Here is a 24,790-nt window from a genome sequence, read left to right on the forward strand (position 1 = left end):
CAAATCCAGCCCTCCATCTGCTTTTGTAAATAAAGTTTTCCTGGAACATAGCTATGCCCATTCTTTACATGGTATCTATACCTGTTTTTGACAATTCAACAGCAGAAATGAGTAATAAGAGAGACTGTATAGCTCCCATAGCCTAAAATATTATCTGGAAGCTTGCTGACCAGTTCTAGATCAAAAAGAGGATGTCCATCATGCTCTGAATGAGCTAAAGTAACAGAAAATCATCTTTATTCGTGTTCTTGAGCCAGAATAAATGGATTAAAATATCTCCGTATCGTATATAGTTACTCTAAATTCTGCTTATTAGTGCAGCCAAAACCAGTTTCCAACTGTTAATTAACAAAAAGTATTAAAAATTTATCTGTGTATAATTGTATTTATATACATATATAGATCTTGATCATATATATGTAATAGAGAGAGAGAGAGGAAAACATAGGAGCTAGCCAATTTGAGTATAAGGAAACCTAAAGAAAAATAACTCAAAAGATTACTACTAGGAACTGTTATTTGGAACCCTGAATATTTTAGTATATTTTTCTTTATATTTAACAGCATGGGACTATTAATAGGGCCCATACCAGAGGAAAGACAATTTACAATTGCAAATTTTACCCATGAATTATGTGACAAAATCTTTTTGAATATAAAATAACCAGCATTTCTATAAAACACTGCTTTTTAATTATGCAATTAAAGTGATATAGCAAAATAAGAATGTTTTTATTTCTAAAGTAAATATTTTAGTCAAAGTTGCATCAGAAATCAAGTATTTCTTTGACATTTTCAAGAGATTTTACTTATTAACTACAATTATAGTTGTTAGTATTATATAATAACACATTGTTTTAAAATATATTATAAACCTTTTCTTTTTCCTCTTTATATGAAATACAAAATTAAGAATTTTGTAACACGATTCATATTGGAAACGTTTAAAATGTGAGCTACTCTCATACAGAAAATGCTGTGGAATCACATAAAACATTCTAATGATTGAAAGTGCCAGGCACAATGCTTGGCACATATTAGATACCTCATAAATGTTCGTTCACGCATTCTCTCATTTACTCATGCACTCATTAAAAAAACTCCAGGCTTAAGGAGAAACTGCATTATAATGAGAAAGGCAAACACAATCTTTTATCAACAAATTTGGAGTTTTGACAAAGACTTTGGCAATGGAGAGCGGAGAAGATGAGAGGATGATGATTAAGATTCCAAACTGCTTGGTTAAAATCTAGCAAGTATAGCCCTGAGTTGCCCTATATGACATCATAGAGAATCAGGGTCAATACTCCATAAAAAGAACACATTTCCTTTCAATACCCAGGTTTTATTTTACATATAAACATCTGCTTGAAAGTCAGGAATACGTTGATGTTAGAGAGACATAAAATGTGCAACCCACAAAAAAGTAAGAACCACCTGACTGGGGACTTATTTTTCGACTTGAGACTTCTTTTTGGTTAGGGCCCCATTCTCTTGGTTTTAACAACTTAATACTGGTTGAATAATAATAATAATAATAATAATAATAAATCTGGGTTAACATAAAAAGTGTGATTCTAAAATGAAGAGAAATAAATGTAGAAGGAAGAAGAGTGTTCAAAATTCCTGTTTTTTCTATTATGCACCAACTGATCTATCTATTCTGCACATGTGTGCCAAAGGCACAAGGTAAGGTGTCAGCTCTTTGAAGAGGCACCTGGAAAGGACCATTTCTGGGCTTTTTGCAGAAGGTCTTACAAATGCAATGAATATTTAACCTGAGTATTAAGGTCTAAAAAATGCAAAGAGCTGTAAAAGACAGAAGAAAGGAAAGAACATTCTTGGAAGCTAAGCATTATATGGATAAGAATTGATCTTGAAGGAAATAATTTAAAAATCTGTAACAAAAATAAAACATGACACTGGCAAGTCATTTGTAGCTGACTTTAATTGCCTTTGGTATTCAGGAGGTTTAAAAAAAAATGGAAGTAATTTTATAAGCTCTAGTCTTTCCATCACACAGAAGGTAGGGAGTGGTGAAGAAGACCCTTCCATTGTCCCTGTCAAATTCTTTCTTTGTACCCGAACTGGCTCTGCTGGCATACTTCCCTGCCTTCTCTTAAGCTTCAGTCATGTGGGTAATACAAATAGAGCACTTGGGAGTAGGGGTTCTGTCTCCTTATCCCTTGAGAAGTTCCTGCGGAACCAAGAAGGTCCCTTTACTCTGCATTCTTCTAAACAAGGTGAAAGAGAATTCAGAGAGTTCATTGCCATCTGCGCGGCCACTCTGGGTCTTGGCCAACTCAAGTTTTTCACTTTTTCTCAGGGATTCCTAAGTGGGCTTGTGCTACTTTTATGAGGAAGGCTAACATTTTTTAGAACCAAATACTTTCCCTTTTCCCTTCTACAGTTATAGTAATATATATATATACCTTTCTCATTTAGAAATTTAAATGTTCAAGTAGTAAAAGATATTACAATGTCAAAACATGTGCTATAATTTAACTCTCTTAAGGACTATTGTAACTGGCCCTGCATCTTTATTTTCTATGTATACTGAAAACTTCTGCAGTGGTTATCATTTACGGATCATCAGCAGAACTGTCAAAATTAATGATTTGTGGTGTAAGGTTATCAACCTTAGAAAATATTATATTAATTAATTAAATCTTTTCCCAACTTAAAAGCTAAGTTAAAAAGAAAAGCTATCAAACAAGGAAATAAGCCTTCAGAATTCCAAGGTGGGCTTCTTGTACGAACTTTGTTTCATGAAATCTTCAAATTCAGAGTAAATATTATACTCATTATACTGTTTCTAACTTTTATTAATGTCAATGGAAGATGTCTATATTAAATGAAAAGAGCAAAAAAGTATCTTGCACTGTCACATAAATTTAAGGCCAGAAAATTTATTAAGCACTAGATATTTATCTTATAGTTCCTGATAAAATTTAAGTTGTTTTTGCTGAAATATAAAGAACTTGTAGTTTACTTAAAAAGAAATATCAATGCAAAACCTACTGATAATAAGATAAAGTCCCTTAGAGGTGTTCCAATTTTAGTGTAATAACACCATTCTTTTTTAACACTGAAAATTGTTCTGAAACTATTCTGATTCTTTGGAATTCTGTAATATTCTTGGAGAAAATTAAAATACATAAAATATCTGTGAACAACTCACTCATCTGATGAGATTATAAATAAAAGATCCCCTATCCCTATTCCAGAAAGAATATTTAAGAAAGTTTCACTGGGTTTGTTTTGCTTTAATAAGTTATAAAAGTAACTTATTTAGCTTATCAAGGCAAATTTAGAGCTGTCTAATAGTATAGTGAATTTTGCCAAGCCACATAAATAAAGTTGTAAGTTGAGTGATCTACTAACTTTATTATGAAATTAAAGTGAATAAAATTTACTTGGTAGATGTGTTGGTCTGGAAAAATAAAGTACCAACAAAACCAAGGATTGCTCTTAGAATAGGTTTCAAGGCAACAAAGTGCGGCATCTTCCCACTTTCTGTCACGCTACTAACCGTGGACTGAACTACATGCAAAAAATCCCAAACCCAGGCTCATAAGTGGTGATTATGATAAACAGCAGTTTCGGTGATTCCATATGAAGAAAAAGATTTGAGTATTCTTTGTGAGATCATGCCCCCAGAGAAAATTAAACTTAACCAAGAAATTTCAATGAAATAGATTGGGATTTGAAATGGTTGCCAGTCTGGTCATCCAATGGGGAACTTGAAAATTCAGATAGGGTTAGGTACTCCTATTTCTTTTTTGAGTCTTCTTGTTACTGATACAATTATACTATTCTTTCATTCTTGTTTATTTCAGTTCATTCCATTATTAAAATGGAGAAAAAGTGATAAGCAATATGTAAAGATTTGATTTGAATGTTGCTCCACTGTAGGAGGAAACAAATATATAATTGGTTCCAAAGGCCATCTTGAACTCCTGCAAGGTGCTCTATATTCTTGGCTTGCTTTCAGGAAGTCTAGCCTCCAGACTTCAGGACTCTAAAAACAATACAGTAGTAACAGGCAACATTTCTCATGTGATCACCTCATTAACGATCAAAGCACATCCAGGTCTCTGTCCTACATATACCAGAACATGTTTTGGTCAGGTATAAAATGGAATAATTTCAAAGTTGACGTATCTACAAGTTGAAAAGTCTTAGGGGGAATAGTTTCACCCTGTCATGTTGACATAGAGGTCCAGGTTTTCAAAAGCCGCCTCTCCAAACTAATTTCTGTAGTGGTCCATGTAAACAAAACACAGGTGAGAATGGTCCTTCTGGAACTGCTTTCATCGAACAGCAGGATTACCTGAAAGTGTGGTGTTGGCTAAATGTAACACAGGCAGAGGGTGAGCCTCTGTATTAAACACCCAGTGGTCTAAAGGTAAAAGGTCATCACCGGAGAACAGCAGATACAAATATCTGAAAATAAAAAGGGGAGAAATGAGCTTCAGTTAGAATTCAACAAGAACATGAAGTGAGCTCACCCATAATGGCAGAGAAAACCAGCAAACTATTTTGAGCAGCTTTGATGAAAAACATCACAGAAATAAACCTCAGTCACCCAAATGATCTAAACACAAAGACAAGAGGTTTCAGAACAGTGTATAAGAAATCCAGTAAGATGAACAACTAGACCTGCTGAAATAAAACAGTTTAAAAAAAAATTCCGGCCAGGCATGGTGAAGAGAGCAGACACCTTTGTCTTGTTCCTAATCTTAAGAGTAACACATTCAATTTTCCAATATGATGTTAGCTGTAGGTTTTTCATATATGCCCTTATCAGGTTAAGAAGTTTCCTTCTATTCCTAGTTTGCTGAGAGTTTTTATCAGAAATGGGTGTTGGATTTTGCCAAAGAATTTTTCTGTGTCTACTGAGGTGGTCTTTTTTAGTTAATTGATTGATTTTCAAACGTTAAATCAACCCTCCACACCTGGGATATACCCATTTAGTCATAACATATTATCTATTTAATTTGTTGTTTGGTTTGTCAAAATCTTGTTTAGTTCTATCTATGTGCAGGAGGAATATTTGTTCTGATGAGGACTCTGCTGTCATTCATTTTTTTTCTCTAAGTTATTGGGGTACAGGTGGCATTTGGTTACATGAGTAAGTTCTTTACTGGTGATTTGAGAGATTTTGGTGCACTCATAACCTGAGCAGTACATACTGCCTCATATTTGTAGTCTTTTATCCCTCGCAACCCTCCCACTCTTCCCCCAAAGCCCCCAAAGTCCACTGTATCATTCTCATGCCTTTGTGTCCTCATAGCTTAGCTCCCACATATCAGTGAGAACACACGATCTTTGGTTTTTCCATTCCTGAATTTACTTCACCTAGAATAATAGTTTCCAATCTCATCCAGGTCACTGCAAATGCTATTAACTGGTTCCTTTTTATAGCTGAGTAGTATTCCATCACATAAATATACCACAGTTTCTTTATCCACTCATTGATTAATGGGCATTTGGGTTGGTTCCATGATTTTGCAATTGTGAACTGTGCTGCTATAAACATGCATGTACAAGTATCTTTTTTGTATAAAGACTTCTTTTCCTCTGGGTAGATACCCACTAGTGGGATTGCTGGATCAAATAGTAGTTCTACTTTTAGAAGTTAAAAGATAGTTCTTTAAGGAATCTCCACACTGTTTTCCATAGTGGTTGTGCTAGTTTACATTCCCACCAGTAGTGCAGAAGTGTTCCCTGATCACTGCATCCACGCCCACATATGGTATTTTTGATTTTTTGATTATGGCCATTCTTGCAGGTGTAAGGTGGTATCGCAATGTGGTTTTGATTTGTATTTCCCTGATCATTAGTGATGTTGAGCATTTTTTCATGTTTGTGGGCCACTTGTACATCTTATTCTGAGAACTGTATATTCATGTCCTTAGCCCACTTTCTGATGAAATTGTTTCTTACTGATTTGAGTTTGGTGCAGATTCTGGATATTAGTCCTCTGTCAGATGTATAGATTGTTAAGATTTTGTCCCGCTCTGTGGGTTGTCTGTTTACTCTGCTGACTGTTCCTTTTGCCGTGCAAAAGCTCTTTAGTTTAATTAAGTCCCAGCTATTTATATTTGTTTTTGTTGCATTCGCTTTTGGGTTCTTGGTCATGAAATCCTTGCCTAAGTCAATGTCTACAAGAGTTTTTCCAATGTTATCTTCTAGAATTTTTATCGTTTCAGGTGTGAAAGTCCTTAATCCATCTTGGGTTGATTTTTGTATAAAGTGAGAGATGAGGATCCAGTTTCATTCTTCTACATGTGGCGAGTCAATTATTACAGCACCATTTGTTGAAAAGATGTCTTTTCCCCACTTTATGTTTTTGTTTGCTTTATCAAAGATCAGTTGGCTGTAATTATTTGGCTTTATTTCTGGTCTGTTCTGTTCCATTGGTCTATGTGCCTATTTTTATACCAGTACCATGCTGTTTTGGTGACTATGGCCTGAGGTATAGTCTGAAAGCAGGTAGTGTGATGCCTCCAGATGTGTTATTTTTGCTTAGTCTTACTCTGGCTCTGTGGGCTCTTTTTTTGGTTCCATATGAATTTTAGCATGTTTTTTCTAGTTCTGTGAAGAATGATGGTGGTATTTTGATGGGAATTGCATTGAATTTGTAGATTGCTTTTGGCAGTATGGTCATTTTCACAACATTCATTATACTCATCCATGAGCATGGGATATGTTTCCATCTGTTTGGGTTGTCTATGACTTCTCTCAGCATGTTTTGTAGTTTTCCTTGTAAAGGTCTTTTGCCTCCTTGGTTAGGTATATTCCTAAGTGTTTTATTTTATTTCATTTTTTGCAGCTATTGTAAAGGGGGTTGAGTTCTTGATTTGATTCTCCACTTGGTCACTGTTGTTGTATAAAAGAGCTACTGATTTGTGTACATTAATTTTGTATCTGGAAACTTTCCTGAATTATTTTATCAGTTCTAGGAGCTTTTTCTGGAGGAGTCTTTAGGGTTTTCAAGGTAAATGATCATATCATCAGCAAACAGTGACAGTTTGACTTCCTCTTTATCGATTTATATGCCCTTTCTTTCTCTTGTCTGATTGCTCTGGCTAAGACTTCCAGAACTATGTTGAAGAGGAGTGGTGAGAGTGGGCATCCTTGTTTTGTTCCAGTTCTCAGAGGGAATGCTTTTCAACTTTTCCCCATTCAGTATTATGTTTGCTGTGGGTTTGTCACAGATGGCTTTTATTACATTGAGGTATGTCCCTTGTATGCCAATTTTGCTGAGAGTTTTAATTATAAAGGGATGCTGGATTTTGCCAAATGCTGAATCTACTGAGATGATCATGTGATTTTTAGTTCTGTTTACGTAGGGCATCACATTTATTGACTTGCATATGTTAAACCATCCCTGCATCCCTTGTATGAAACTCACTTGATTATGATGGATTATCTTTCTGATATGTTGTTGGATTTGGTTAGCTAGTATTTTGTAAAGGATTTTGGCATCTAGGTTCATCAAGAATATCAGTCTGTAGTTTTCTTTTTTGGATATGTCCTTTCCTGGTTTTGGTATTAGGGTGATGCTGGCTTCATAGAATGAATTACGGAGGGTTACTTCTTCCTCTATAATAGTGTCAAAGGATTGGTACCAATTCTTTGAATGTCTGATATAATTCTGCTGTGAATCCATCTGTTCCTGGACTTTTTTTTTGTTGGTAATTTTAAAATTACCATTGTAATCTCGCTGCTTCTCTATTGATCTGTTCAGGGTATCTAATTCTTCCTGATTTAAGCTAGGAGGGTTGTATTTTTCCATGAATTTATCCACCTCTTCTAGGTTTTCTAGTTTATGTGTAAAGGTGTTCATAGCAGCCTTGAATGATGTTTTGTATTTCAGTGGTGTCAGTTGTAATATCTCCTGTTTTGTTTCTTAATGAGATTAATTGAATTTTCTTTCTTTTCTTGGTTAATCTTGCTAACAGTCTATCAATTTTATCTTCTCAAAGAACCAGCTTTTTGTTTCATTCATCTTTTGCATTTTTTGTTTGTTTGTTTGTTTGTTTGTTTCAATTTCATTTAGTTCTGCTCTGATCTTGGTTATTTCCTTTCTTCTGTTAGGTTCGGGTTTGGTTGGTTCTTGTTTCTCTAGTTCTTTGAGGTGTGGTCTTAGAATGTCAGTTAGAGCTCTTTCGGTCTTTCTGATGTAGGCATTTAGGGCTGTGAACTTTCCTCTCAGCACTGCCTTTGCTGTATCCCAGAGGTTTTGATAGGTTGTGTCATTACTGTCGTTCAATTTGAAGAATTTTTTAATTTCCATCTTGATTTCGTTTTTGACTCAATGCTCATTCAGGAGCAGGTTATTTAATTTCTATGTATTTGCATGGTTTTGAAGGTTCCTTTTGGAGTTGCTTTCCAGTTTTATTCCTTGATGTAATTTCAAATTTCTTAAACCTATTAAGGCTCGGTTTATGGCTTATCATATGGTCCATCTTGGAGAAAGTTCCATGTGCTGTTGAATAGAATCTGTATTCCGCAGTTGTTGGATGGAATGTTCTGTATATATCTGCTAAGTCTATTTGTTCCAGGGTATAGCTTAAATCCATTGTTTCTTTGTTGACTTTCTGTCTTGTTGACCTGTCTAGTGCTGTCAGTGGAGTACTGAAGTCCCCTGTTATTGTTGTGTTGCTGTCCATCTGATTTATTAGGTCTATCAGTAATTGTTTTATAAGTTTGGGAGCTCCAGTGTTAGGTACATATATGTTTAGGACTGTGATATTTTCCTGTTGGACAAGACCTTTTATCATTATATAATGTCCCTCTGTCTCTTTTGACTGCTGTTGTTTTAAAGTTTAAAGTAACTGTCATTCTTTTAAAAATTTTTTCTTTACTTTTTAATCAATTTTACTTTCTTCTGCTAATATTTTTACAGAATGGTTTCACCTCATAAAAGATGTGGGTCATCCATAACATTTCATCATAAAAGAAAACATATACCATTCAAAATATACTGCATCCCTTTCTGCTACCATGTTTTTATTAGTGAATATGTACTTATAAAAGGGATTTAAACAGTGATTTTCCAAGAATAATGTGAAAAGTAAAAATAGTTTTATCTTTTCTCCAGTATTCATTGCCAAAGTATATGTGCTGCTAAATAACAAGTTTTCTTTTATTCTTAGATAGTTCATATTGGCACTTTTTGGGTTTTTTTAAATTATGCATTTTCACTGGGTAATCAGATGGGCTTCTTTATAATAGGTTTTTGTCATTGTTTTATAGTAAACTCTTGCTTTTTCAGAATTTGAAGTCAATCTTCAGCAGCAAATCTTTTTATTTTTATGAAATTCATGAGCTGTCATGATATAAAGATCCTCTGTAAAATTACTTTAAGTCTTTCAATTTCCTATATTGAAGGTTTAAACTTTCGTGGTTTATTCTTGTTGCCATTTTTATATTTGCTCCTTTTTACCTAATTTGTCTTTCTCCTCTGGTTGCTTTAAAGATTTTTTTCTTTACCCTGGTTTTGATCAATTTGATTATAATGTGTCTTGGTGAAGTTTTCTTCATTCATGTTTCTTGTGCTTGGAGTTTGTTTAGCTTCTTGGATCTGTGGGTGTATAGTTTACATCAAGTTTGGAAAGATTTTTGCCATTATTTCTTTTAAAAAAAGGGTTTTTTTTGGGTCCACCTTCTTGTGTCCTCTTCTTTGGAGATTCTAATTTCATGTATTTTACGCCACTGTAAGTTGTCTCATAGCTCACTGATCTCTATTTTTATAAGATTCTTATTTTTTGCTCTTGTTTTATTTTGGATAGTTTCATTGCTAAGTCTTCAAGTTCACTGATTTTTACTTCTGCGATGTCTAACATGCTAATAATCTCATCTGGTATATTTTTCAACTCAAACATTACAGTTTTCATTTAGAGAAGTTTGATTTGGGTTTTTGTATCTTCTAGGTCTCTACTTAACTTTTTGAATAGAGGGAACATAGTTATAAATATTTTAATTGTCATTGTCTACTAATTCTAACATCTTTATCAGTTCTAAGTTTGTTTTATTTTCATAATTATTGATCACATTGTACTGCCTCTTGGCATACATGGTAAACTTTGACTAGATGCTAGACATTACGGATTTTACATTGTTACATGGTAGTTATTTTTATATTCCTTTATATAAATCTTCAGGTTTGTTCAGGGATGTAGTTACATCACTTAGAAACAGTTTGATCCTTTCAGGTCTTGCTTTCATTATTTGCTACATAGGTCCAAAGCAGCCGGTTATTCCCCACTATTCAGGCAGAACCTTCCTGAGTACTCACTCTACTCAGTGCCACTTGAATGACAAATTTTTCCAGTCTGGTTGCTGGTAACAGGCACTGTTCCTGCAACCCTACATGGCCCTATGTGAGTGCCAGAAACTGCTGCCTTTAATCCTCTAGGATGATTATTTCCCTCATCTCAGGTAGGTTCTTCACATGCATGTGATGATCAGCACTCTGCTGAATGCTCCAGTGGGTTCCCCTGGTTATTTCTCTCTGCAGCTCTCTCCTCTCTGGTACTGTCCTGTGAATTCTAGCTATCTTAGTTTCACCACACTCACAGCTTCATCTCCTTAGGGAGTGTGCTGGGCTTTGTCTCAAGTCCCCTCCCTGTACTATGTCCTGGAAACTCTATCAAGACCGTCAGCTGGGGCAATCACAGGGCTCACTTCATTTGTTTCCTATCTCTCAAAGATTACTGTCCTTCCTTGCCTCCTGTCTGGTATTTCAAAACCATTGTTTCATATATATTTTGTCATTTATTTCAGGCAGAAGGGTAAATCTGGTTCCATCTTTAGAGAAAGCAGAAGTTCCACTCATCCATTTTGAGAGACTGTGTCAAACAATTTGCTGAATGCCATGTAATTATGTTCATGGAATCCCCAACCCTCATGTGTATTATTAGTCCAACCCAAAAAGAACATTAGATGGTCCAGCAAGAACTTGCTTTTAGAAATCCTTTCCGATTCTTCATGATGACTAGTTCCTTTCTGTCTTCATACCATGACTTCCTAGAATTTTGTGAAAATGGACATTAAATACATCTATATTTTCTTCAGTACAACTGCATTTGTAGTAGTAATTTCACAAGTTACTTTTCTTCCTTTGGGGTTCTAGTTTTATCTTAGCCATAACTGTTTACCTGGAATATAATTTGTTATTTTAAATTACTGCAAGAATCCAAATAAATTATATAGCAAGGTACTATTTCAAATGCGATTTTGCAATCAATATTAATATTTTAGGAATAATGGAGGGAAACAGTGGGATAGGAGAAAGATAATTTTAAAGAAGGGAAAAGTTGGACTAAAGGGGTTAGAGGAAAGGAGGTTGGAGTTAAAGTACGAGTGATTTGTATTTTATCTTATAATTCCCTTTCTAGCATGCCATTGCTTTCCTTATTTTTTTATTGTGATAATAAACACGTGACATAAATTTACAATCTTAACCATTTTTCAGCATATAGTTCAGTAGTGTTAAGTATATTCACGCTGTTCTTTGCAAAACTAAAACTAATTTCCATCCCCCTCCCCAAGTCCCTGGTAACCACCATTCTACTGTGCTTCCATAAATGTGACTACTTTAGGGACCTCAAAGAAGTGGAATCACCCCATATTTGTCTTTTTATGTCTGACTTATTTCACTTAGCATAATGTCCTCAAGGGTCATCCCTGCTGCTTCCCTGATTTTGATTCAAGAACTCTATTTCCTACTACTTCTCCTAGTGAATGTACTTTAGTTGGTCTAGTTTCTTCAGCATTTTTCTAAAGGTATTTTTTCAGGCTGAATCATTCTTTCCACAAAGCTACTTTCTGTTTTACCTCACCTATTAACATCTTACTAATTCAGCATCATTTTAGTCTTTCTTCATGACTACTCTAGCCTGAACCAAAATTTCCTTCTCTGAATTTCTAAAACATTTATTTTCTATTTAGCACCAAATACAGTTGTCCCTCAGTATCTATGGGGGATTGGTTCCAGAACCTCTCGCAGATATAAAAATCGTTGAATGCTCAAATCCTTGATATCAAATGGTATCATATATTCATATAACCAATGCACGTGCTGCCATACACTTTAAATCTATGTAAATAGTTGCTATATTATATTGCCTAGGGAATAATGACAAGAAAAAGGTCTACACATGCTCAATGCAGATGCAATTTTTAAAAAACTGTATCTTCAATCCATGGTTGCTTGAATCCATGAACCCATGGATATGGAGGGCCAACTGCATATACTTCATACTTTCATTAAATTTGTCCATGCCTAAAGGTTAAGAGATTTCTAAACTAGACTCCAAGCTCTTTACGGGTGGAGTATATGTTTCATATACTTTAATTCTCAAATAACACAACTCTGAGAAAGCAGGTATTTAATAAGTACATATTGATTTGACTTAGTTTTTCTCCAGGAGTAAGTGAGCAGAAAACAGCAGAATAGGGGGCCTGGTGTTACTTTTTTCATCCAGCTGGAAAAATAGTTCTCTCACGGTAGGAGGCTAACTTCAAGATCCAGTTACAGACAAGACAAAAGATAAACGAAAGGAAACAGTGGCTTTGTTTTTCAGTCTTCTCTAACTTTTTTTTCCCCTTATCTGAGAATCCTCACCCTCAATGATCCCACTGATTCTCTCCCTCTCCAAAATATATTACTTAGCACTTTTGCTTAGAAATTAAAAAATTATACTACTACTGATGTTTTATGGACAAAGCCACTATCAGAGTTGTCTTTGAACTTACTTCAAAACCTTGCGCAGGGAATTTGCTTTAATAGTCTGATAGCTAGCTAACTATGCATTCATTTGCTTATACTGAGAATAACTTCATAAGCAAAGGAAGATAACAGTAGTAGTAAAAAAGAGAATTAAAACTATGAGAGGTTACGACAATAACATTAGTACCAATACCTATTCTGGATAATTTACTAGTTTTCCCCTCCCTTTGGCCCCAATATTTTATAAAACTTTCTTACTTTTTTTTGAGATGGAGTCTTGCTCTGTTGCCCAGGCTGGAGTGCAGTGGCACGATCTCGGCTCACTACAACCTCTGCCTCCCAGGTTCAAGCGATTCTCCTGTCTCAGTCTCCTAAGTAGCTGAGATTACAGCTGTGTACCACCATGCCTGGCTAATTTTGTATTTTTAGTAGAGATGGGTTTTCACCATGTTGGCCAGGCTCGTCTCAAACTCCTGAACTCAGGTGATCTACCCGCCTCAGCCTCCCAAAGTGCTGGGATTACAGGCATGAGCCACCACGCCCAGCCTGTAAAACTTTCAAACATAGAAATGTTGGAAGAATTTTACAGTGAAGTACACATATACTTAACCTCCTAGAAGTAAATTGGTATCACGAATTGGTATCAAGTTGGTATCACAAATCTATTACTCTATTCATTTACTACTAGCTTTCTTTACAATACGACAATACATTCCTTTAGAAAAAGTAGCTAAGTTAGCAAACTAAACTAAGAATCAAGAATAACTTGCTTAGTAAAATTGTCTGCAAAGGAAGAACTAGAAGGCAATGACATTTTTTAAAAACCAGGACAAACTTAGGGCAATAAACTGCAGGCAACAATATTTACCTGAGTTTTGAGAGAAAAATTGTTGCCACAAATTTTAGCTCCTACATTTCTGATTTTCGAAGCACTAGATTAAAAACATTTAGAATTTTAATAAATAGCAAATTATTTTATAATATTTATTTATTTAATAACAGTAAATTAGATGAAATTACTTTTAACAGATGAATTTGAAAATTACTGGAAAGAAAAAATTAAGAGCAAGATTAAGTGTAGTCAAATGGTAAACAATTCTTTTTTTCTGATTTCTTTCAAAAACATATGATTAATGGACCATCAAAAAGTGAATGGACAAATAAAATGTAGTATATCCAAACAAGAGCATAATACTCATTAATAGAAAGGAATGAACTATTGATAAATGCAACATGGATTAACCTAAAAAGCAATATGCAATAAAAGCCAGACATAAATGTTATTGCGGTAAAAGCCACGTAACAAAAAATTTACCAACCATTTTAAAGTGTACAGTTCAGTAGTGTTGAGTATATTTACATTGTTCACCTTATAAAACTCAAACTCTATACCCCTTAAACAATGATTATCCTTTACCTCTTCCCTAATACTGCATGAATCAAATTATATTAAATTCTACAAGCAGCAACCTATAGTGACAGAAAACAGGTAAGAATTTGGGGGTGGGTAGAACTGACTGCCAAATTAGAATGGAAGTGTTCCATGTATCAACTAAGGCTGATGTTTACCAAGGCTTAAACATTTGCCAAAATGCAGTAAACTGTACACTTAACATATTTCAATAAAGCTGATTTTAAAAGTTTTTTAAAAAAGACTAATGAACAAGGATGGAAAAGGATAGCCTTATCATGTGTTACTGCTACATAAGTAAAATTTGGGTTGTAGCTCCCTCTACTGTAGCAAAATAAATTGGCAAAGAAACTGGCAAACATATTTCAAAGATTAAACTTTTGAAACTGGAAAGATGCTTAAATAGTACGAGTGAAATTCACTCTGTGTGTTCTTACGCGTGCACGCACGTACGTGTGTGTGTCCCAGTGCCTAATGTTTACATTGCACTGTGACAGGACATAGGAGGCACTTAAAAATGTGAAGACCACGGTCCTCGTCTTCCAGTATATCTATTTGAAGAGACTGAACTACAAAAATATAGCAGTTAAGCAAAGACTTGCCCACCTGACTTTATGCTAGGTTCTCTGCCAGTATAGTTAATTGCTTAATCCCTAATTGCCTCCATAAATGTTTTACTGGGTCACAGATATCAGTGGTTCTCAAAGTGTCATTCCCCCAGACCAGCAGGATCAGCATCACCTGGGAACTTGTTAAAAATGAAAATTCTTAGGCCTCACTCTAGACCTATTAAACAGAAACTCTGTCCAGAGCCCAGCATACCCCGTTTTAAGAGGCTTCCAGGTGATTCTGATTCATGACGATTCTCAAGTTTGAGAACCACTTTTCTAGGTTACCAACTTCGTGTAACTTCTAACAACAGTTACTTTGTACTGTTTCTGCTTTTCTCCTTTATGTGGGCACCTGGACCTTTGACTTTCTACTGAAAACAAATCCACAGCCTTGACATCCTCAGCTTTCACATTTTTCCTTGGGTCCCTTCTTCTTGCTTTATCAATTCTTTTACTCATTATCAGCTACCTCCTAACACTAAGTGAATTCTGAGATCAAGCTCTAAGCCCCAACCAGAAAATAAAGTAGGTCTATTATTCTCTTCTCTTTCCCCCTCCTACTCTTATTATATACAAGATCTTATAACATTGCTGGGGTTTTTTAGCTGTCTCCTTTGAAATCAAATGATTCAATCCTTTATTCAGCAAACATTTAATACTGAAATACATATTATATGTGTGGCCCTACTGTAGATACTGGGGATAAAACAATAACCCAAATATATAAAAATACTGTAAACTCTTCACGTACTTTGTATTCTAATTGGGGAATGCTTAAGAAAATTACGTGCAGTGTTGGAAGATAGGTGCTATGATGAAAAGCAAAGCAGGGAAAAATAAGAGGGAGTAAGGGAACAATTTGAAATTGTATACAGGATGATCAAGTAACGCCTTAAACAGAACTGATAAAATGATATAATTAAAAACTAAAGAGTGATCAGAGTAAAGATGCAAACGGCCAACTTCTTTTCTTGCCTAACAGACTGAAACTTTATCAACAAACTCAATACATATTTACTCAGTGCTTCATGTGCTAGGTGCTAGGGAGATCATAATAGTTAAAAGGAGAATTCCCTACAGCTATGAAACTTACATTCTACTGGAAGAAGATAGATTTTTTTAAAAAAAACATCCAAGCTGAGCGTGATGACTCACATCTGTAATCCCAGCACTTTGGAGGCTAAGGCAGTAGGACTGCTTGAGCCGAGCAGTTCAAGACCAACCTGGGCAACATAGCAAGACCCGCATTTCTACCACACAAGAACAACACACACCTATGTCAGATGGGGATATGGTTTGGTTCCGTGTCCCACCCAAATCTCATCTGGAATTGTAATCCCCATAATCCCCATATGTAGAGGGAGGGACATGGTGGGAGGTGACTGGATCATGGGGTTGGTTTCCCCCATATTGTTCTCGTGATAACGAGTGAGTTCTCATGAGATCTGATGGTTTTATAAGTGTTTGACAGTTCCTCCTTCACATGCTCTCTCTTTCCTGCCACCATGTAAGATACGTCTGCCTCCCCTTCTGCCACGATTTGTTTCCTGAGGCTTCCCTACTTATGCAGTGAGTCAATTAAACCTCTTTTCTTTATAAATTACCCAGTCTTGGGCAGTTCTTTATAGCAGTGTGAGAATGGACCAATACAGATGATGATAGTGTTACAAAGAAAAATAAAGGAGGACGAGGACAGAGAATAATGAAGTGTTCGGATAATACATAGGGCATATTTTTATAGGCAGGCACTCAAAACAGCATAATTACAAGTTAGGGAGAGAATGAATGAAATTTTTAGGATATAAGTTATTTTATGTCAGGATTATTCTATTATATTCACTGATATAGCCCTAGCATACAAAACAGCTGGCACACATCTGGCGTTTAACAACAAAAACATTTGTTGGATAGATTGTCTCATATATTATTACACTGTATTGTCTATATATTTTAATCACTATTTACTTAGTAGAAAAAGAGCTCACATCTTGATAAAGAACAAAGAGGTGGAATTAAGGATTCCAGAAAGCACTAGTTTAAAAGGGTGAGCAAACACTGAAACTTTCATTCCATTTACTTCCTGAGAATCTGATTGTTTGACTTTTCATCTATTTTCTTAACCTACAGAAAACAAGTTTTAAGTGATTTACTCTGTTGTCTAAGATTTACTTAAAACAAAAGGTTTGTTCATTTAAATCTTACTACACACTATCAGGTACTGCCTAAATGTTTCCATACTTCTCAGAATACCCATCTGATTTTAACCATTTCTAATTAGTTAATTTTCTAAAACGCTCTGAGTTTTCTGAAGAGTTAGCTCTCTCAGCGTATTTTGCTTAATTATATCAAATGCACATGCCATTGCCCTAGCCATCCATTTTACTTCTAGGAATCTAACTAACATTTATCTTCACAAAGGGAGCACAGATATATGTAAAAGGACGTTCACTGCAGCACTGTTTATAAGAGCAAAAAAACAGAACCAACCTCTATATTTAACAATAGGGTACTGATTGAACAAATTAAAACATTCCTCAGTGGATTTATATATACCAATATGGAAACCTTTCCTAGATAAAAAGATGAAAATGTAAGTTTCAGAATAATAGTTATATATAATCTTACATATGGAGAAAAAATGGTAAAGGATATATATTATATATATTTTTATATGTTTGCATATACCCAGAAAATTTCCAGAAGGCTGTATCAAGAACTATTTAATAAGTATTCTCTTTGGGAAGTGAGGCTGGATGTGAGGCACAAAGAAACTTATTTATTTATTTATTTGGTCATTTCTTCAGTTCTATACTATTTAACTCATTTTGCAATATCCACATACTATTTTTATAATTCAAAAAAAGCTGTATTAAAAACAACCTGATTTTTTAGGAGCTACACACTGTAATAGAGCCACACATTATAGTGTTTACACAACTCATTTTAATATGACAAGTGCTATGCTGTTATGTATATACAGATCAACAAACATGTTGATTGCATGCATGCTTGTTCTAACTCAAAACCCTAAACTAAAGCACTGAGGATATTAATATTTCATATAGACTATCAGGACAAATGAAGTACTGATAATACGCACTTAAGGATATTTTCAGAATATATTTCCAAGTGGGGGCGCGGGCCACGGGTAGACCCTGCTTCCTTAACAACAACGAAAAAAGAATATACTTCCAGTGTACCCTCACTTAGAGTGTTTGAAAGTGACTAGATTGTTACATCCTTGCCAACACAGAACACAAACTTTTAAATCTTAAGCAGCGTGACAGTAAATAAAACATAGTATCTGATCTATTATTTCATTCATTTCTTACAAGTGGATCAAGCATTCTTCACGTGTTTATAGCCATTTCTTTTCTAAGAACTGCTACTACTTTTTTTAGTAGGCTTAGTATTTTTTCTTAATTTCTAATTTTAAGAAGTTTTCCCAGTGTGCCATCTGTCTTTTACTTTATTTAGTGCTCCTTTTTTCGTACAGACGTTTTTATTTTTATGTAATTAAATTTTCATTCTTTTCTTTAATGATTTCTGGGTTTTGAATCATGCCATCTTCATCCCCAGGGTTGGAAAAAATTTCCAATTGTTTCATGGTTTTATTTCTCTTTTTAATATTTAAGGTTTTGTTCTACAGAAAATTAGTTTTGGTACTTAGCAGGGATCCAGCCTTCCTATTTTTTTCAAAATAGAGTATGTTTAAAGATGTCTTTAAATATTTACAGAGGCAAAGACAAAAAGTATTTTAAAAGCTAAAATAACTACAATTAAGCTAAATTACAGTTCACATTTTGATATTGTTGAAATACTATTACCATGTTCATCTATGTGTTACATATGCACATGTGGACTTAATAGCCCACTTAATATTATACTGTGAAAAGTCTATAAAAATGCAATTGTTTTGGCTTCGTGATACTATTGTGGATGTGCCATAATTTATTTAACCATTCAGCTATTATTGAACAAATAATGACTCTTATTTTTATAACAGCAATAAACATCTTTGTACCTAAGTCTTTGTTCATAACTCTGATTATTTAAGATTATTGACATACTCTTATATAGCTTTCCAGAATTTTATTACTATATTCAAAGTCTGAATTTCAAGAGATAGGGAGGGAAAAAGCACACAAGCAAGAGACACAGACATAATTTCTGCCCCAGAGACTTTGATACCAGTGAAAGTAGACATACTGTGGTGATAAATTTGATCTTAATTTTATGCTATTTCCCTTTCCTTTAATAACAAATTTGTTAAGAAGACTATGTTTCCAACTAACCTGTGATTTCTGAGGTGCCTAATGCCTATTATATATGAACTCAGAAAAAAATGGTTGAAATGTATCCTCAAAATGTGTACTTCTCTCAGTTTATCAGATCTTCAAATAAATGTGAAACAGAATTGAGGTAAGATGTAATGAAAATCTAATTCAATCAAAGATCTAGGTGAATGGGTGTAGACACTAAGGTACATACATAAAATAATACATTCCTTCAAAGTTTTTGATAAGAGGCTTATGACAGTAAATGGTATAAAGTGATAGAACTATAGAGAATCCATGTGGGAGACATTCATTAAACAACTCAAGTGCTGCTGCTAGAGAACTGCTCCTAGGAGTCTTGGTGTTCTATCTGCTACTTTTCTCGCAATTCTTTCAGCTTAAGAGACTTTTGACCAACTGCTATTTCACGGAAACCAATGAATAAGACAATCCTTGGAGGGACAAAAGCCATTATCAAAGAACATATTTCTCTTTCTTGCAGCTGAAGAGAGGGGGCAGTAATACCATTTAGCTCTTCTTACAAAACAATCAAGACTCCAACCAAGTGTCTTTAAACAAGTTCATATGTTAACTAAAAGCTATTCATGGCTTTTCCTTTCTTGCACGACTCCTCCCGTTATTTAAAAAGCAAGCTGACTTGTATTTATTAGTGATAATGCACCTAAAATCTTCACCAACTGTCTAAATCTCATCTCAAAATATTCAGATATAAACAGTCTATAAATTTAATCTTGAAGAAATTTCTCTAGAGCCTCTGTCTTCCTCAAACTCAATATATCATTTCCTTAATCTTCCTTTCACTTCTTCCCTGTATTCAAGTCTTCTTTTTTGGTTTATATCCAGTTTTCATAGAGCATATCCTCCAAAAATTTACTGAGAAAGAGGATTGGAAGTGGATTTTCAATACCTTATGTGGCTAAACACCCAGAATTCTAAGTTGGAATTAATTTTCTCTCATGAATCAACTGCTCCAATGCTTCTAGCTTTCATGATTATTCTTGAGAAGTATGAAGCCACCCTGAATCCATATCAATGAGACTTTATTCTACTCTCTCTCCCTGTGGAAGCTGAGATCTTTCCTTTACCCCAGGGGTTTTGAAATTCAACGAGCTATGCCTTGGTGTGGGTCTGTTTTCATCTTCTATGCTGGGATCTTGATGGTTTCCTTCAAGCTGGAAACATACCCTTCTATTTTTGGATATTTTCTTAAATTACCTTGTTATATTCATATGTTAAACTTTAAAAGTCAAAGTATAACATACATATACAAACATGCCAAATCTTACATGTTATATAGTTCAATAAACATTTCTAAGTCAATACTGTTAATATTTAAAAGGCTGATTAGAAACTGCAGGCAGGTTGGCACTGGAAACTTTAATATTAACTCTGATTCTTCCTTCTTACTGAAACTCCTTATATCTAATCAGATATTCAGGTTTGTCAATCTACCTTTAGAGCTCTCATCTCATTCTTAATATGCCATGGTCTACCTTACAGCTATTCCCCTGCATACCAGTTCTGCCTTCAAGTCTGGTTCAAATGCTACTACTTCCAGGAAATCTTCCCTGGTTTTCCAGGTTAAGCAAACTCTCTTCTCTAAAAAGACTTCTGCATTTTGTTAATATTTCTCTTATGCACTTAATGTATTTAAAATTTGTTGTACATATTGCATGTGTTTTATTTCCTGTACTAGAGTATAAGAGTTTTTGAACCTTTGAAGGAATCTATCTCTGACCTTCCTCATTACATAGGTTTTGTTATGCCATCAGTATATATGCTAGATAAATATTAATAAATGAAGTAAGGACTATTAAGGGAAATAAAAAAAAGTAGGAGACATGGCCTCTTCTGGGGAAAAAGGCATATCTATAGCAATAACTAATCCATAGTATAGCACCTATGACAACATGTAAAAGGTAAAATGACCCTCAACTTAGGTCAAGAATACAGGCTTTTTCATTTAACTTTGCCACTGCTGTGACAATCAGTTTCCATCTCTGGTAGCTAAAACACATTGATTGTTGCCTTTTAATGAATTCCCAATAAATTCCCAATAAATTCCCAGCATTTGGTAGAATATACAATCTTAAATTGACAGCTTCTGACAAAGCCTATTTAAGTTAACTGATCTTTGAGAAATATTTAAGGGATCATACTTATCTTCATTCCTCTATAAAGTTTTAAGCTCTATTTTTATAATAAGACTACAGCTCCATTAATTTATATCTTCACAGAAATGACTTTATTCAATTGTATTTTTACAACAGTTTTTATAAAGAGTAAATCAGATTTGAGTGTTTTTGTATCTTCTCTAAGATCACTGTTTCAAACAAAATAAATATTTTCAAAATATTTACCATTACCATTATGTATTAGGTCGAACTGTATTAAATTGCCAATATTCAAATTACCCTTTTTAAAAGGGTAATTTCATACGGTTCACTTAATAGCTCAATATTTTCATAGAGTTATCCAATTTAAGTCATTTTATAATTTAGCAACATAAAAAATTCTGTCTCATTTGTCAAAGTAATATGCTCCCTCAACTCCCAAAAATGATAATGACACTGCAGAATGATTCCTTTTTGCTTTCGCTGCCAGGAAGTGCAATGCTGAATGTACTGCTCAACAGTGACAATTTTCTTAGCCTAGGTGATGTTATAATTATTTGTATGTTTCTTTTTGTTTGACCTTTTTCACTTTTATTGCTCTAAATGTATGTTTTTTTAAGGCAAAAATTGTAGCAAACATCCATCTATCTATCTACCTACCTACCTACCTACCTGACTGGTTACCTAGCGTACTGCTGTGTTGAGAAGAATTCTGCCTGAACTTGGCAAGGAAAAGTACCAAGATTAACTGGTGATATTCCATATAGGTACTCGAAGGGGATGAGGCAGCATACCATCTATTTCCAGCCCTATGCCGTGTACTAAAGTGCTAAAGTTTGTAGTGATGAGAGATTTGAGAATTAATTATGAAAGCCAGTCTGCAAGAGGTGAAATATGAACTGAAATTACAAATGAGAGGCATTAATTGATAGAAAGGATAAAGGCATTCCCGCCAGAAGCAATTAAATATAAAATAGACAAATCCAACAGAACAAACTTTATATATATGTAAATATTTGAATATACATTAGGTTGGTTTAAGAATAGAATATAGGATTAAAAGAATATGCACACAGTCTCAAAATTATCACTCCACAGATAGGTTATTAATTACAAAAAGAAAAAAGATTGTTTACATGACAATAATCAAATATAACCTATGCTCAAACCTAAAATCACCAATAATGGGCTAAACTGCTATGTGTCTCTTTAAGGGATGCAATGATAAGAACACAGATCAATATAATATTCATGCTGAAAATGTTTAACCTAAATCTGATCATGAGAAATAATTAGAAAAAAAATCTAAAATGGGGAACATTCCTCAAAGCAACTAGCCTGAACACTTTAAAAATGTCAATTTCATAAAAGATAAAAGAAAAACAGGAAAACTGCGCTGAAGGAGACTAGAGACATGACAACCAAAAGTAACAAATGATCCCGTACCTGATCCTGAATTGGTATTAAACAAAAAAAAAAAGTACATTACTGGAACAATTGGAGAAATTTGAAAATGGGACTACACATTAGACAACAATATTATGTGAATATTAAGGTTCATAAGTGTGAGAACTGAATGGTGATTATGTAAGATAATCACCTTTTCTTGAAAGTTACTGCTGAAATATCATAATGCTGGTCACTATCAACTTGTCCAGCAAAATGAAAAGCTAAAAAAAAAATAAAAATAAAACTATGTGTATATGTGAGTGTATGCTGAAAGAAAGAGAAGGAAATGTGGCAAAACTAGGTGAAAAGACACAAATAATCATTATCCTTACAGTTTTTCTAAAGTTAAAAAAGAAAAAAATAAAACAGGAGATACTACATAATCTGGGTCAAATTCCATAGTTTACAGACATGTAAACCAAAAGCAAAGAAATTTTATTTTGACATGTTCATTCAGCTAGATGTAGCTAGTGTACAACTAAAGTTCCTGTCGCTTTATTTTCTAGTCCAGTGCTCTTTCAACTTATACAGTCTCAAGCCTAATCACACAGGATAAGTCAGAATAAGAAACATCTAGATGTAGGAAACTGAGTACCAGGCAGATGTTCTAAACCATCCCAGAAGTAATAAGGGGCTGGATTAGGGTCAATCGTAGAAATGGAAAGGAGGAAGCAAAATAAAAAAAAAAAGTAACAGAAAGAAGCATAAAGAACTGGTAATATATTAAAAGGAGGAAGCAGAAATGATTCTATAATGTATAAGCTAGAAAGACAGGAAAACAACAGTACTAGGGGTAATGAAAGAAAAATTAGAATAAGATAGCATTTAGGATAGACATTTAAAAATTTAGTTCGATACAGGTACATTTTAATTGTAATATATGAGAATGTAAACTGTAAGTATACTAGAATGTAAAATCCAGAAGGCAGGAATTTTTGTCCTGCTTGCCTATTGAAACATCCTCAAGTGTCTTGAACAGTGCCTGGTAATACACATTTGTTGAAAAAATAAAATGTTTACAAGGCTTTCATGTACAGATATGCAAGAAATACAAATAAGAAATTTAAGAGAGAGTACAAAGAGATATTTATTTGGTCAGTCTTCAGAGAAGTGGACATATTTACAGCCTCCATCTTTTCCTGGTCTGCTTACAGAGAGCTCTACCTGGGGTTTTGAGTATAAGACCAAAATAAAGTTGTCTACTTTTTTCCACTGTTCCTTTTATGTGTATCTTTACAGTAAACCTCATCAGGAGGATGAGTGGCTATGATCATTTAGTACCATCAAAACTGCATGATTATTCCTAACAGATTTCATTAGCTACAGTAGGGAGCTCAGCTGTGATCCCAGGACCAGCATTATCAGTAACACGTGGAAGCTTGTTAGACATGCAAAATTTTAGCCTAAACTCCAGATCTACTGAAACTTTGTGGGTGTGGACCTAGTTACCTGTGTATTAAGAAGACTTCCAGGTGATTTTAATGCACATTAAAGAACAAGGAACAAAAAATTTTAACAGGTACTAAGTACTTTTTGGATAAAATACCTACCTTACAGTCTAAGTAATTCTTGAGATGTAGCTAAAAAGTTTACACATCCAATTACATAAAAAGATATTTACAATAAAATTTAGTGTAACCTGTCACATAGTCATAATTCATCATCTAGTGATCACACAGCAAAACCAGTCTAGTCTAAACATTTTTTTAAAGCGATATACTTACTTTAATGTTTCAGCAAGAAAAAAGCTCTGCTGTACATCATCATGTGTAGGAGTAGAGGAATATACATCTTTAACTCCAGAAAATCCACCACTAACTCGGCAATACTTTTCAATGGCCTATGAAAGAGATCAGACAAAATAAGCAATTCCACAGAATTTCAAGTTTTGAAGGACAACAAAACTCTGAAGGACAATAGTCAAAAGTTCATAAAGATTTGCATGAAAATTTGATGGCTTAAAAATAATATATTATCAAAAGGAAATATTCTCATACTGGAAAAATTAACTCATACAAGAAATAGGATGTTTCCCATAGAACTTCTCTCTCTCCAAAACCCTTTTATCTTTTTAAGACATTTTATATTTTCCTAACTTAGAAATCAAATTTAGGCTATTTTTTCGAAATGAGGGGTCTGTCTGGCAAAATAAAGGTCCATTA

General features: G+C 34.2%; 1 protein-coding gene across 6 annotated transcripts in view; it reads right to left on the reverse strand.

Moving 5' to 3' along the window:
* Nucleotides 1-708: 708 nt before the first annotated feature.
* Nucleotides 709-24,790, reverse strand: part of MAN1A2 (mannosidase alpha class 1A member 2) — a 175,821-nt gene continuing 151,739 nt past the window's right edge. For all 6 annotated transcript variants that reach the window (XM_023222826.2, XM_023222829.1, XM_023222831.2 and 3 more), the window contains 2 exons: nucleotides 24,353-24,468; nucleotides 709-4,446 (listed from right to left, as the gene is read on the reverse strand). In XM_023222826.2, coding sequence (XP_023078594.1) covers nucleotides 4,314-4,446; nucleotides 24,353-24,468 — 249 coding nt within the window. In that variant the 3' untranslated portion in view covers nucleotides 709-4,313. The remainder of the gene's footprint in view (nucleotides 4,447-24,352; nucleotides 24,469-24,790) is intronic.

The sequence above is a fragment of the Piliocolobus tephrosceles genome, chromosome 1 (assembly GCF_002776525.5).
Source record: "Piliocolobus tephrosceles isolate RC106 chromosome 1, ASM277652v3, whole genome shotgun sequence".
Classification (NCBI taxonomy): Eukaryota; Metazoa; Chordata; class Mammalia; order Primates; family Cercopithecidae; genus Piliocolobus; species Piliocolobus tephrosceles.